The sequence below is a fragment of the Falco cherrug genome, chromosome Z (assembly GCF_023634085.1).
Source record: "Falco cherrug isolate bFalChe1 chromosome Z, bFalChe1.pri, whole genome shotgun sequence".
Classification (NCBI taxonomy): Eukaryota; Metazoa; Chordata; class Aves; order Falconiformes; family Falconidae; genus Falco; species Falco cherrug.
The window spans coordinates 52,706,242-52,722,268 of NC_073720.1; the positions used below are offsets into that span (position 1 = coordinate 52,706,242).

General features: G+C 44.9%; 1 protein-coding gene across 1 annotated transcript; it reads right to left on the reverse strand.

Moving 5' to 3' along the window:
* Positions 1–3,833: 3,833 nt before the first annotated feature.
* On the reverse strand, positions 3,834–15,639 carry TAL2 (TAL bHLH transcription factor 2). Its single transcript, XM_005446901.3, has 2 exons — positions 15,519–15,639; positions 3,834–7,091 (listed from the first exon to the last, which is right to left on the reverse strand). Exon 2 carries the CDS (start codon positions 7,079–7,081, stop codon positions 6,728–6,730), a length of 354 nt encoding a protein of 117 aa, XP_005446958.1. The 5' UTR covers positions 7,082–7,091; positions 15,519–15,639; the 3' UTR covers positions 3,834–6,727.
* Positions 15,640–16,027: the final 388 nt, after the last annotated feature.

The window sequence follows — 16,027 nt, forward strand, 5'->3', positions numbered from 1 at the left end:
CCACTAATTTCTCCCCTTGCTTCCAAATCTGAGAGCTGGGGAGAACCCATTTGCATTCCACGTGTATGGAGAAATGTGGACTTTGAGAATGGGCTTTCCCATGCCAAACACGGTGGCCGGGCATGTTCACCAAACAGCAGCTGGCTGCCCTTCTCTGCCTGAATTTTTAGGGAAAACATTTGCAGCATAGCTCAGGAGGAAGAGCCAGAGCAGGCGGCTCCCGTCATCATTGAGTTATTTCAGTTCCCATTCAAGTGGTGGGAACGTTTCCCACCCAAGCAGGCTGTGCCTGCATTGAGCGCTTTTGGCAAGCCCAGCCTGCCAGGCTCACTCGCTCTGTTAGGAACTCTCAACTGGCAACCAACTTGGCCATTCAATCCCATAGAGATCACTGCAGAGCCTCTTAGCAGGGCCAGATGCTTTCTTCTGAAACAGCTTTTAACCTACAGCAGTAAAACACTTCAGGTCACAGTCAGCTGGCCTGAGCTTCTGTGGTGAGCCAGGTCTAATAGCCTCCACTCAAGGTGCTTTTAAGCATTGTAGTTTCCTCTTGAGAGTCTTCAGGTATTTCCAGTAAGTGTAAAGCTTTTTAAAGCTGGAATTTAATACTGTGTAGTCTTGAGCTAGGGGAATCCGTAAGTTATGTTTTGGTTGGTTGTACGTCTATGTATCAGAGCACAGTAGTTCTGCTGTGATTTGAAGGAAGATTTAATATTGGCTGCTCTTAGCCTTTCTCGGTTCCAGGACTAAGCACTTTGGTCTACCAGGGTTTGCCAAATACAGACACAAAGAGAAAATCAATGCTAAATGTTCTCTACACCCAGGGTTGGAGGCAGAACACCTCCCTGGAGACTTGCTGACTGTGGGTCATCATCCTTTAGCTTTCCATTAAGGTTTTAGACTACCTAAGAAAGAGTCTGTCTTTCAAGGTTGAGAGTAGGGAATTTCAAAGAAAGTGAGGGATCTTCCCCAGATCTGAGATTTTCAGTGTTGGTCACTGTGCCCCCAACCAGCTGTAATGGGATGGAAAAGTGGGGGCATGGGAAACCTCTCCTGCCCTGTGTGTGAGTACCTCTCTGCATCGCTTGCCAGCAAAAGAAGTTGGAGACTTCATCTAAGTCCTCATTCAGTCCATGATGAGATCCACAGGACTCTCACTGACTTCTTTCTGCCTTTCATCCTGAGCCATTTATGTGCTGTTTTGTGGCATTGACACTCAGCAGGGGAGAGGTACCCACAGAAATGTTCATTGCTCTTTCCCTCTCTTCTTGGCTTTCAGTGCCTGGGAGGTCCCTTTTCCAAAGGGTGCTCCCAGGAGAGGCTTATCGCAGAGTCCTCAGTTGTGCGCTGTGGGGTCTGCAATCCGTGGCAGCAAAACAAGCTGTGGAGGGGTGGGATGTACATTCGTTTGCGCACATGGGAAGGGGGTGGGGGGAGAATACAATAGGATGGGACTGACTCTTTTTCGTATAGAGGAGAGCTGGACCGACTCGTAGTGTAATGAAAATGCTACCCGTGGCTTATGGACAGAACAATAATGAATAAATTCAAATAGATACATGTATCAACCAGATACAGGGCAATCACTGCCTTCTGTAACCCTAATACTTACTTGAGCTGCTTCCTCCACCCACCTTCTCCCCTCTGATTCTCTCAGCACCTGCTGTGTTAAAAATACAATTGCACCCCTGAAAAGTGACGGATTTAGACTCTGTCACTTTGTCGATGACCTTTAGATTTAAGACTGGCTCCCAAGTGACCCCTGCCCCACAGGTCAGTAGTTAAGTCCCCCATTCTCTCCACCTCCTTTCATCACCCAGCCTTCAAAGAACAAAAGTCAGATCTGCCTTGCTCACACTACTTTAGCCATGGCCAATGCATATCATTCCCTAGCAGCAAAGAAATTTGTGAGACCCACTTTGATACTGGAAGATAAATTCATGAATAGTATGCCTCTGAAACACGTAGATCCTGCAGCTTCTGCTTCTTGCTCAGAGCAAGATGCTACGATGGATCTTAGTGTCCCAAACAACTCTGTTTTGCCATTTAATTTAGCTGGCTCAGGAATCCTGTGAGTCTCCCTCTGTTATGCTCATTGTACCTTCCTCCTCCCTGATTTAGACTCCATACAACTAACAAGGCTGCTAAGTACATGCCTCACTACAAAGTCTTCCTTGGCATGGGCAATACTGCAGGAAAAACAAGGCATCATACCAATCTAGGGTTTTGCTGTGCAATGTCCAGTGCTAGGCACAGTATGATCACATCAGCCAAGGATTTGAATCCACTGAATCTCAGGCCAAAACCCTGACTGCAGACCTACCCTTCTTCCAACCACAGTCTGGCCATCACGGGATTCATGCAAAGACTGCAGCGTCCTTGCAAGACACAGTTGTAACATATTTCTTTTCTTACCCAACCCAAATATCCAACTGCAGTTACACTCCATAGCCACAAAGGAGACACTGAGAAGTGGACGTGATGAACAGCAGTCTGCACAGCAGGCTTGCTCCTGGTGATGTGTGGGTTACTTTTAAGGACAGTGTACATTGCACCTCTCCTGGCATCAGTTCCCTTAGGTTCTGTGACAGCTAAACAGTGGCATTTGTCTCCCAGCACCCAGGCTCTGAGGAAAGTAATTCCTCATTTGACCTGAAATTTGGAGCTATATTCTTCCATTGATCCTGTTGGAAATCCGAAGTAAAGGAATGTCCCACTGGGATTTCTGCATCACGAAGGCATAGAAGGACACCTCACACCCTCTGTGCAGGTTGAGAGTACAGTGGTTTCGAGGCAGCCATGCATCTTTTAATTTCACATCAAGCCTTTTTGTATCGGGAGGTAACGAAGAAGTTACAGAGAAGTTACACAAAGAGTAACATCCTAAGCTGGTTGTCCTTGCAATATTGACAGCCATATCATCACCAAAAAAAATTATAATAGGAAAAAAAGTGCTATTCACACAACTCTATTCAGCACTGCTAGTTACAACTGGGAGACTCAGTAGGGGTCTGAAGACTAGGTACATTTTTGTCTTTTATACAAAAGTTTTGCCACTGCTGCAATATATATATGAGACTTTCTCAGCCAACTCCAAGTGACCTGGTGTATCTCCATGCCACAGGTCCCATTATCTCACAGCACGGCACCACGTTAACATGGATGTACCCTGCCCACTTCAGAGGAGGCATTGCCACATGATCCTGAGCATACAAACTAATTTGGCATTACCTGCTCTAAGCAGAGGATCCTTTCTAAGGTGGCATTGCCTTGCTTAGCATATTTTGAACCTCACGTTGGCTGATCTCACAACTTTTATATAAAAATCTCTTGAGTCAATACCTTTCTCAGGCACATATTTTGCAGAAAACCCTCTCTTGGTGTATCATAGACCAGTGTCAGGGCTGCGAGACATCCAGTTAAGCATGAAACAAACTCACCCTCTGCCCCAGTGATTTCCCGTCTTTTCCTCACAGCTTCTGCATCCTAGTGCTTCCTCTCCCAGCCTTATAGTCAATCAGGGATTATATTGTTGCCACCAGGCGTTAGCCAGGAAGAGCAGCTTTACATCCTAAGCTCCCCTCAGCTTTGGGTAAATGTTTACAACTGAACCTAGACTCCAGTCCAAATCTGTAGGTTTTCCCTATCTGAACATGTCCAGATAATGATAGACTCAAATCAGAGTCCAAATTAATTCTTTAGGGTGACTTCTCTATTTAAAATAGAGTTGTTAAAATATTTTTAATTATGAATATTTGGAAGACAAACACACCCCTGTTTGCACAATGAACTTTTATTTATCTGGCTGTTTCAAGAGCTAGTCAAAATCCCCTTAGCATGTAGACTGAAATACAATTCAACTCAAAAGTGTAAGAAATCATAATAAACAAAGAATTCCTGTCATTTTTTATCATATGAAAATGTTGTTTCTAACATCAAGACTCTTGCATTGAGCGCTGAACAGTAGAACAATCCTCTACTGGAAATTACATTGTAATGTTTTTGGTATCCTCTACCAAGTGGTATGCAAATGTAAAATGAAATTTAGAGACATTTTAAAAGACAAAGATTAGTTTCTTAAATAATTTATTTGGAATATATTAGATGTTAAATAACATCATATAGCACAAAATGTGATCAGTTACACCTTATTTGTTCATGATCATACAGATAAGAAATCCACAAAACACAGAAGAAACGTGACAAAAACAAAATGTCTTTGGTAGGTAGATCTAGTGAAATATATGCTGTACATGAGATTAGGGAGCTCCTAAATTGAAAGGAGAACAAAGAAAAGTGCTGATATGAACTAAATCAATAAGAAGAAGGGAAGCTTTTTCAGATAGAAAATATAACAAGCGTATCACTTTAAAAAATGCCAGTTTTTCTTTCTGCTTCCCTGAACAGTAACTCTGCTCACAAGATGTTGTGGCTTGCCTTGGTGACATGTATTTCCTATGATAGGAAGTGACCGGTAGACCAAATAGCATCACCACACCTTGCCAGTAAGTGCTCTAATTTATTTGGACTGATTTATCCTGCTGTAACTCCCAGCAAGTCAACAGAAAGCTAGGAGGAGGACTTGGCTCATTACATTTGAGGTGCTATGCAGAAGAAGCTGTGACTCCATTCAGTAACATTAAAGTGGGCAGAGGCAGGAGAAAGCAGTACTGATTTCATGAACTGTGCAAAACACTCCTAGTGTGTGTCCTCTCAGCTGCTCTCCAGTGCAACTGGCAACTCAGAAATGCAGGGGTAAGCAGTGTTCAGAAACACAATGAAATCACTGTGAACCCTTTCAGCTTTTTATACACTTAGCAGGAACCAGCCCTGGCTTCTTTGGTGAACCTGGTGGCTGGTGCGACTTTAAAGGCAGCTCAGCTTTGGGTGCTAAATCCCCTCATGCAGAAGGACTGTACATATTACATGCACAAACTCTATCTCTCCTTCCTGAAGGCAACTCATTGTCTCATGAGTAGACAAACAGACCAGGGACACACCTTGGCACATGGGAGCTCCATTGCTTCACCAGTGGTGGGTAGCTGTCTTTTCTAAGCATTGACATGTACTTTGGTCCACATGGAAATCAAAAGGACCTTTGTCAGTGAAAGCAGGGTCTGACCGGGAAGCAGTTCTACTTAGAACTTTTTCTGTTGCTCTAGGAAGCTTCGTAACTTGCATGGGCAGTCCAGGCCTTTGCTAACACAGGTTATATAACTCAATCAGGAAATTAAATTGATTTGTGGGCAGCAACCCACAGTGGTCACATTCATGAAAACTCTTTTTATCCTGTTCATCATCTAAACACCTACAGCATGGTGGCTGGCATTCTTTACAGGGAACTGACCCACTGAATCAAGTGGAAGACATTTACACCAATTTCTTTGTCCTTGCTCCATCAGCCCATTTAGAATAATGTCCAGATTGAGGAACCTCAACTACAGTAGGCAAAAGCAGGGAGCATAAAGACAGTCAGTTAAGTACACAGGCAGCGTGCCCCTAGTCTTGTCCATGGTCTTGGTACCCCACCCAGGGCCGTCATCAACCTGCACGCAGCCCAGCATTGCAGCACCAGGGTCTTACAGGTGACAGCAAGGACATGTGCAGCTTGGTTCTGCCCCCCACAGCAGCAAAAGCTGCTTGTTCAGGAACTTGATTCCCAAGACCCGTGGCACACAGCCCTGTGCCAAAAGGGCACCACAGTGGACCAGTGGTGCATCCTCAGCACCTTCTGCTAGGCCCAGACACACTCCAGCTGCTTCTGCACCCAAGCACTGGAAGGGGCACTGCTCACTGGTGTTTCCATGAAGGTTTTCACAGTGTGTTATTGGAGCCTCTCTCCTGGGACCTCTGCCCCAAAACAAGACCTCCCCCATTACTACAGCTGTTGAAGAATAAAGACATTTTGCCACCAACCTGTTTGATGGGCTTTTAAGGGAGCTGAAGCATAGCTAACCAGCTTCCTTCACATGCACACTGCCACTGCAGAGGAGGTTTACTCTGCCTATTGAACCCACTGAAACTCATCTATGACTATGTCTTCTTATATTTTAATTGGCATTTTGGCTTTAACATAATGTTTAATTTTGTTTAATAGCATTTTGCTCTGACACTAGGGATCCCTCCATTCTGATGGAGAGAGATGTAGGCAAGTTCAAGGGCTAGGACTCGTATTTTTTAGAAAAAAGAACAACAACAAAAAATAATGAAGATGGAAATAAGATTCACAGGCTCACGTGTGAGTGCAATTAACCCCTGGAACCACTGGTGGAGGAGTGGCAAATACCACATCTCTCAAAATCTCAAAATCACTACTGAGGCCAGATGCCCGTCTTGGACAAATTTTGTGGTGCAGTTGTAATTCTTGAGCTCAGTAGTATTTCCTTGAAACAGCATGGGAGAATAATCTCTTTCCCTGGCAGAAACACTGGATGAATTTCTGTGGCCTAATTTATGGAAGAGGTCAAGGCAGAAAGCCCTCCTGGATTGGACTCTGCTGTGACAGCAGCAAGTCTTTCCAAGGTCCCACAGGCTACAAGTTCACTGTCTGGTCTTCCAGGTTGTTGGCTGACCAAGGATTTCCTTTCCTATTAAATAAAAATGTGTACCAAATAAAACAGTAATAAATATAAATAAATAATCACAATACATAGAGGAGCAGCCCATAGATTCTGCAAAAAGAGGGGGACTATCAGACTAACACCAAGACTGCATGTCTCATTGTCTGCTAGGTAGATGAGGTCTCTGACCAACACTCTACTATATTGCTGCTCATGCCAGGAGAGGAGATGCCACAGTTTTCAATCAGTGTCAGCTCTTCCATGCTTTGCAAGTGTGGGGCTTGCTGAAAGAACCCCAGGATGCTGCCCCGTGCTGCCACTGCCGTTTGCTGCAGGCCTGGCTCTCCCAGGACCTTGACAAGGAAGTTGATGTATCTCATAGCTAACCGGAGTGTCTCATTCTTGCTCAGTTTTTTGTCTGGTGGGTGGGTGGGAATGAGTTTCCTCAGCTTGGCAAAGGCACTGTTGACATTTTGCTGCCTCCATCGTTCCCTGGTGTTGGTGAAGATCTTCCTTGTCATTCTCAAGGTGCTGCAAAGCAAATGAGATTGTGAGTGAACGGCTACCCCTGGCTTTCACACAGGTTGCTGCTCTGGGGGCACTGTAACCTCTGGGGCAGCAGCGGGCAGACAGTGGTAGCACAAGACATTTATCATTTTTGCCCTCTGTGGCTGATGCCCTTGTCCTGCATGTCCTGCACAGGTTAACCCTAATCCCTGAAGTCATGTCCCCATTCTCAGCCACGATCATAAGTGTTGCAGCTGCAACCAGATGCCAGAGTCCAAAAGGAGTTAAATGTCCTCATACAGCCATTTGGTGTTGCTACGAGCCAGGCTTCTCCAGGCTCCTGAGACTTCCCCTGCAGCAGAATTCCCAATAGCCAATGCATTAGACATCCCACCAGGCTGCATGAGGAACACCCTGGCATATTTTATGGGGAAAGGCAAGCAGGCCAAGGGCAGAACAGATCCGTGCTCTCCCAGCCTCAGTTCACACCTTCTTGGAGGCTGCTCCCTGCTAGCCCAAGCTTGGTAACTTGTGGCTGGAGCTAAGCTAGGTGGACCTTCATCATGGGGCTTCAGTGAACAGACAGGCAACACTGCAGACACATGGGATTATGGTTATTTCAGGAGACTTCCAGGGATGCAACAGACCGGTTCCCTCCTAGCCCACACTGACTGCTCACTGCTGGTGGCTGACACTCTTCAGTCTGATCCATTCAGGCTTCTGCTTTAGCCTTTGAGAGCTGCCAAGACCAAGCCACAAGTGCCATGAGTGCAGGCTGCAAAGGGAAAGTGCGATTCCTACAAAATGTGCAGGCATCCCAGCCAAAATGTCTACATAGGTGTTACCTGGCCACCCTGCCTCAGAGCTGAGCAGCGAAGGGAGCCCAGTGCCCGGAGCAGACCTAGGAACAGGATAGCACTGTGCGAGGGGCACACAGTAATTTTAAATGCCATTTACCAGAAAGGTTGCCAAAAGCTCTTGGGGTTGCCCTAACCCTGCTCCCACTGCCACTGGAAAGAGTCTTCCTTTCTCGCTCACAGCCCTGCAGGAGACTCTTTTCCATTTCTGAAGCTGCTTTTTATGCCAATGGCACACTGACAGCTGGAGCAGGGAAAAACTACCTGCAGCCAAGAGACTAAAGGACAAATGTTTCCACTTACCTTCTTACACATTCGAAAACCTCAGCTTTTCATATTCATGGGCAAATCTGCCCTTACAGCAGTCCCACGGGGGACTGGGGAGCAGGGGGCTATAACCCTTCACCCCCAGAAGAAGGAACTTTTGGGGTGACAGCCCAACTGTGATTCCATGTCCTTGTGAAGCAGCTTCACACCACGCAAGACACTTGGGGTTCACAAAAGTCCATGGTAATAGTCTGGGTGAAGAAAAAAATCCCACTGCGTCTCAGAAGTTAATTGGGATGCCTTGTCAGGGAGACAAGACGCGCATGGCAGACAGGGAAGTTTCCTCCAAGTTCCAGTCCAGCACTGATTACAAATCACCAGGGAAATACAGTTACAGCGTTGTAAATTATGTCAGAGCTGTGTTCAGAGACCTCGGCCAGAGATCCAGCTAATACAAATGTGCCCATGTGTAGTATATGTGGCTATGCTCATGCCACCCATACCTTGCCAGCTGCGCTCGGCTGTAGCCTTTACAGAGCTAACAGATGTCTATTTTGGTAGAAGTCTGAAATTACTGTCAGGCCCAGTTGTCCCCTCTGCCTTCAGGGGACAAGAAAATTGCCTCATCAAAATGTCGTTGTTTCCTGAGAGGCTCATTTAAAAAACAAAGCCTCATCATATAGGTTACTGAGAATCTTGCGTATTTTTTGTAGACTTATTTTGAGACCCACTGCTCGATCTGAAAGAGAATTGTATCTCTTTTTTGTTTGTTTGTTTTTTGTTTTGTTTTGTTCTCCTACTCCATGCATTGATTTTGGTTTGTGCTATGGGAACAAAACTACTTGGTACTTTGCATCTACGTGAAAGCTAGCATGTACCTTTTTGGCAAGAATGTTGCCACATCAGTGCTCCACATCTCAAACCCTGTCTTCCAGTGCTCCTCTGCACTGCAACGCGTTCACTCCTGAAGGCAAAACATTTGCCTTTACAGTCCAAGCAGCTGCTTGGACCCATGTGAAATTCAGAGTGCCACCTGCTGCTCTCTTGGTCTCTCTCTTCCCCCTGTTTTTGGTGGGGTTTGGTTTTGTTTTCTTTTCTTTTGTTTTGTCCTGGTTTTAAAGACAATTTTATCGATGTACAAAGGGGTTATTTCTTATAACATAGAGAAAGTTATTTGGGCTTCATTGTTTCTTCTAATGGGTCAGGTGCATTGTATTTTAGCAGGCCTTTCAGTCTCTGCACTGTAATTCTAGCATATGGGTCTGGGTTTGCTGGGCACCTGTCTACATCTCAGCTACGAATACCAGCAGAGGGGTCTGCTCCTTCTTGCTCCTCCTGCAGACAGTCCCCAGCGCAGTACTCCAGGAAAGCAGGTTAGCATTCAGCCCTGGCACTGTGAACATGTTTTCTCATCCTGTTAGTGGTATTATTGGTGGAAAAATAACCCCAGCCTACTCCTTCACACCATGCTTTCTTTGTCTTTCTTCTCTTTAGCAAACAGATGCCTTTGCGAGACCAGCTCCTGCTTTACACTTCAAAAACAAGTGTTTGTATTTCTGACATTTATTCAAGATCAGCAAACAGCAGCTCCTTCCCTCTCCCAGTGCCTCCTTTTCTGCTGATAGCTTTACAGGGAGCTTCATTTCAGGTGTAATCCACCTCCATACTCTCTCCATCTTAAAATCCCATCTCCTTTTTGGCTTTACTGGCACAAGTTTCCTGTTTTTGTGCTCAGCGATTCAGCTAGAAACATAAGAGGAAAAGGAACCTGGTCCAATTCTGCAGTAACTGTAATGTTTCAGCACAGCTTCTTTTCTTGTATAGTCACCTACACATCCCTCAAGTTCTTTAACCACAGCACCTTCCAGTTAAAATTAAACCAGTTTACTGACAAGGGATCTCATTTCCATTCCTTTTGTCTCATTCTCTTCTTCCTCTTCCCTCCATTCTCTCCAGCTCTCCCCACAAGCTCAGCTTTCAATACGCTGTTACTTGCAGCTTCAGGTCTTTGCTAACGCTGCATATCTGAGCAATGTATTCTTTAGATTTCTATGAAGTACTGTATAAAATATGTATTGTCTAGTTGCTGTGTGTGGCTTATATCCCTCTGGTAGAATTTAAATCTATGCAAAAATCATGCATTTGTACATATCATGGACAGATAAATTGCATTAACCTGGATTCTGTGCTTTCTGGTCACCTTCCCTAACCACAGGTTAATAGCCCCACATCTAGTTGACAATAAAGAAACCCAGAAAGACAGCAGTTTAAATTCCGGAGGATTAATTCTGCTCTCAGGAAGGTAAATCTGGAAGGTTACACCATTTTCACTGGAGGCATTACTCTGAAGGGCAAAATGTTGCCACTGAGGTCAGAGTTTAACTCAGATCAAGAAGACACGTCCAGAAGTGCAGTTCATGAGCTAAGATCCACATCTGCAGTGTGTAAGGAGAATTGTGCAAAGAAATAACCCCAGCCCAGCAGTGAATCTGCTCCAACAGCTACAAAGAGAAAAAACAAAATACCACCACCCGCCAACAGATAACTGAAGCTATTTCCATCCCCCTGCCTACTCCTTTGAAAAATATGAAAGGGGGTGGGGGGGCAGTGGGCAAATGACCCAATACTGGTTGTGGTTAATGCAGCAGCAAGTGTCACCAGACAAAAGACCAAACAACAGAAAAGATGAAAATCTCTCCCTCGTAGCTGCAGTTCTCACAGCTTCTCTATGCAAAATCCAGGCAATTCAGGCGGCAGCAGCAGAGCAGCTTAGGCACAAAGCACCATCTCCGCTAGGACATTCCCCAGCAAATGGCCCCCAACCCAGCGGTTAATGTCTGAGGGCTGACAGGGGACTCACCAGGACCCCAGCACTCAGTCATAATTAGCAGACTGCTATTAAATAAAGATCTTGGATGAGAAAGTTCCTCCCTCAAGCTATACCTTTGACCTCAGTGAAGTTAAATCCATGTTGAAACTGGCCACTGGAGACCTACTCCTGCAAATCTTAATCAGACAGCAGATGCCTGCTGCCAGCAAGAACTGGAGTGCTTCTAGTAAACCTGGAGTGCCACACCGTTACTCCAGGGGGGCAACCCAGTGCCCGCTAAAACTGGTTATTTAACATATCGTTTTGGATTGTATGAAGTCCCCTCAGCACTTAAGTAAATGGCAACAGAAGAGCAGATGGTGCCTGTTTCCTATATCAGGCAGGTGCTTGTGAGCCTGATCTACTGCAAGAAGCGAAGATTCCCCAGCTATCGCTCCGCGCTACCGTGCTTTGTTCACTTTGCATGGCTGTGATCTGGAGAAGAGGAAAAAGAAGTAGCTCATTGTTTCCCCCCCTAGTTTGATGCGAGCCTCGGAGCATGGGACTCAGCGATGTGCAGAGGACAAGATTGAGCACAGATGCCACAAGACATTACACTGCCTATCCATAACATATGATTTTATTTTGTTTCCCCACCCTCTAGAAGGAATAAACTCAATCTCTGTGCAGCTGCACTATGCTCTGTTTGCTGCACAGTTGCTTAGATTGCAAGGACTTCCTTTGGGTTGGGAGGGGAAGGAAGAGAGGGGACATTGCATCCCAGCTTGATGGCTTGCAAGAGGAGCAGCACACCTCTAGGTATGGACTCTTCAGTCCCAGCTTTCCTCAGCCTCCTCTCTCCATCACCACCTCCCTGTATCTCAGCACTACCGCCCCCCCCCCGCCCCCGCCCCAAGTGCCTCCCACCTGAAATCCCACTGGTGCACTGGTGGACAAGGACACAGAGAGCACAGTGTGATGAGCCAAATGCTGGGCTGGCAATCAGGCAATTGAACTTCTGTCCTCATTTCTGCTGTGCCTTTGCCTCAGGCAGATTCCTTTTTTTTGTCTCCACATCCCTGTCCCTCATGCCTGTAATTAGTTTGTCTCAGCTGTAAGGTTTGTGGAAAGGAAAGCATTTCTGTTTGTGTTAGAGCAGCCACCAGCAGGCAGTGGCCCAGCCTTGCTTAGCATTGGTAGGTGCTGCATGTGTGTAATGAAAGAGAAAATCCTCTCCCAGCTCTCATGGGGCAATTCCCAACATCAGCAATGAACTTCATATTGTTTCAAATAAGATGTGGGAAGAGGAGCTACTTCAGAAGTAAACAAGGGCTCCTTTCACTGCCTCATGTGCCTTTTGGGAGTGTTACCTGACAATCATACCATGGTACAAAGTATAGCAGAGCAGCAAAAACGCTATAAAAGCCAGTCAGCACTGACAGAGTGATTTACCTTTTTTATAGTCAGTAAATCTGGGACAAAATGCACATAGTGGAATCTCTGCTTCTGGGAGCCCTCCTACGGGAAGCATTTACAGAAACCCTATACAGCTATGCTGTGCTCTTGTTGAACCTTTAGAAAAAGGAGATCGCTGGAGCCTTCAAAAGCAGCTGTGTAAAGGTGTGAAGCTTAAGTCAGCCTTCATGTTTGGGGATGCTAGTCTATATGTGATCACAGTTTCAAAAGGCAGGTTTTTCACCTGGCCCTGTGTTGCCCCTGGGTTGCTTAGCTTTGTAATCGGGTTACCCTCCTAGAGGGTGCAGACCTTCAGCAGGGCAGAGAGCTTGCTGCTTTCGGAGAAATCAGCCTAGCCTGCAGACTTCTTAACCTGGACACCCTGGCATCATGCCCCCTAAGGCTTCCTCGGGACAAGTAGGTGTGTGAAGCAATGGGCTGCCACCCAGCAGGCATTTGGGAGGACACAAAATGCGTGGTTAAGAACTTACCAATAGTGATGATGAGTGGCTGGTGGGTGGGGATTTTTGCCCTGGCTCCCCTCTTGTCAGAGCTTTTGGTGTTCCTTTGCAGTAAATTCTAATTATACTAGAGCTCAGTGCAAAACAAATGACCCCTTCATGGGCTGCAACAGGTTTTTTGCTAAATAGAGTTCTAGTGTATTGGCATGGACATGACAACTTGCAAAGCTGAGAAAGGAACACTCTGCTAGAAGGTTTAGCCTTTCTTCACTAAATTTGCACTTGTGTTATTTTCTGTGCAAGAAGATCTGAGAGTCTTCCTTGGAAAAGCACTTCTCTGTCCTCCTAGTCCCTTTTCCAGTAAGGCCCTTTTGTGTCTGAACTACAGTTCCAGTGGATTTCCTTTAGAAACAGTCTCGGCCAAATTAGCTTCCAAAATACTACATACAGACACTATCTCTGTGCTTCAGGGTTAACACGGACAAGAAAAACAGCCTGGTGATCTTCTGGGAGTTCTTCAAGGACTTGTTTTTTCCAGACCCAGTGTGCAAAACCTTGTTCCACACAGATACTTGCTCACATCTCATCACAGCTCTCCCTCCTGCATCCCTCTCTCTACACCTGCCACTATGAGGCAGTAGCTGTTGCTAGCAGAAACATGTCCGTTTGCTTTAAATTCCTTGGCTTGCAGGCATATGTAGGAAAGACCACATCCTCGTTACTGAGAGTCTGTTATGTGAAGGAGGGGAGACTAGATGCTGCATATCTTACAATTTGGGAAAGACCAGTCTCAGCGGCTCATGCTGTTACATGAGTTGTTGGGAGCAGAGAAGGGACATTTGCATCAGTAGGAAGGCAGATCTTGTATTATGTTTGGATATGACCCCCAGAGAATATTTGCTTTTGCATTTTGCCCAGGTCTGCTCTGAGGCTGATAGCAAATCTCTCTGTGACTTCAGCAAAAGCAAGACTGAACGTTTGACAGCATCCTGTTAGCAGCGTGCAGTGCCCTGTCTTCCTACCAAACACAAGTTAAAACCAGTCTGCTGACCGGCATGGCATCACCCCGGGAACTGGGTTGGGTCTGCTGTGCATAAGACTAGAGGTCACTATAAACATCCAGAAATGTAACCAACACAACAAATCATAACTTCCAAAAGTGTGATACAAACCACTACGAGACAAGGACTACAATCCTGCTTTCCCCTAAATGTCACGCTGCTAACGTCTGTGGGGCTATGCCTGATAGAAAGATCAGCATGAAGATCATCCCTGTCTCAACCACACTCTCATGGGCAGCTGCACTTAGTCCTGAAGCCTTCTACCTGGCATGCTGACTCTGCGAGCACTTGATTTCTTGCGTCATCTGTTCATATCACGACTAATTTAATGGTTTATGTAAACAGGCAGTTAAAACAAGCTGCATTTATTTTAGTTATCTTTTGAGAAATAATACAGAAACACATGGTGGAAAAAGGTTCTAAAAATCAGATATCATCCTATACTGTTATGTGGAAATAAGGAAGGATATAGACACCTACTTCAGAAAAATACTTGCTTTGTTCTTTATTAACTTTCTCAGGCAAATATAGCTTTATGCAGAAGGCTACCCATGGAAATATAAACATGTTTTATATTGGCTGTTTCAAAAGGTTTTGAAAAATCTGAGAGTTATTAATATTTACTGACAGAAATAAAATTAATAAAATTGCTAAGCTTTTTCTCCTAAGTGAACTATGAACTGAGCTAAATTCAAACGCCTGTGTACTTTACATGCACATCATTTGTAAGACAGATGTCCAATGAAGTAGTGGGGATATTTTTAAATATGTGAGGACTGGAATTTAAAACTGTTTCTTTACACATTTACCTGTTTACACTGTCAAAGGCTTCCCACACAGTCTAGTGCATAAGTAAACAGTAAAGGCTACTGAACGCATGATCATCTGTACTTTTGCAAATCATTTGTTTTAAATATCAAACACTATTAGAGAATTCTGTTAAGTTTTAGTTCTAAACTCAGAGAATCTATGATGCTTTGTGTAACCATTTTGCACCAGTGCGATAACTCTGATTTACAGCACTTTGCAGTGCTATAAATGAGTTTGCCTAGTGTGTGATTATGATGTAAGAAAATCTAGGAAAAGTAGGAACAGTGATTTTAGAATCACATGTTCGCTCCACATCTAAGCATCAACATTTCTTTCAAAAGTAGTAAAAGGAAATAATAATTTCTCCTTGCATGAGGTCTGATTCACTGAGTCTCTGCGGGTATTAAGAATTTGAAAAGTCCAGGCACAAAAACAGGGCAATAACAGTTACTTTGCTTGACTGAAGGCAGTCAGCCAGCCACCTTCTAAGTGGCCATTTGTGTAATTTTGTCAGATCAGATGCCTTACTCCTAACTTCTTGATGACAAGATCCGGAGGTGCTATGATAAGAAATAAAAATCCAGTGGATGATAAAAGGCTATTGCAGAAATTCCTTTTTTTAAGGATGTTCCCTGCTCCAAGAGAAAACTTTGGCATTCTTAAGAAAGTTGAAAGAAAAGCCCAAAAGAGGGGAGGCAACACTGTAAAGAGAAGAGGCCGTTGTCACTTACTTTTCTGTTCACAGGTGCTTGCGCCTCTTGAAACGTGGTCAGCAGGCAAACAGACAGCAAAATCGGATGCTTCCTACTTTTCTTTTTTTGACTGCTTTTGCAGTGCCTGGCCACAGAGCTCGCTCTCACTGGAGTCAGCCTAGCAGTGGTCCTGGCTGCCTCATTTATAGAGTAGCAGGTCCTTTGTCTGGCGCGTGTCACCACTAGTCCTAGCAATCCAGGGAGCTTGTTTTGCATCTCCCAGGAGATTCTCTCTATCCTGCCTTTTCTCTTCCCACCAAACTCTCTCTGCCCTTCTCTGGGGCTGATATAGGTCTGTAGCTGAGACAGTGCTTACTAGCATTGGAGCAGCTCTGGCAAGGTCAAGCGTGCTTTATGGGAAAGGATGGAAGCTGCTTGTGGCAAGAATCTAATTTTTCCCGTTTTTTTCTTCTTTTTTTTTTTTTGGTTCGGTTTTTCGTTTATTTATTTATTTATTTATTTATTTATTCAGCTCTGAGCTTGTAAAT

What these genes read in the sequence shown, in the direction of transcription:
- TAL2 (XM_005446901.3), bottom strand. Translation starts at nt 7,081, where the DNA reads ATGACAAGGAAGATCTTCACCAACACCAGGGAACGATGGAGGCAGCAA.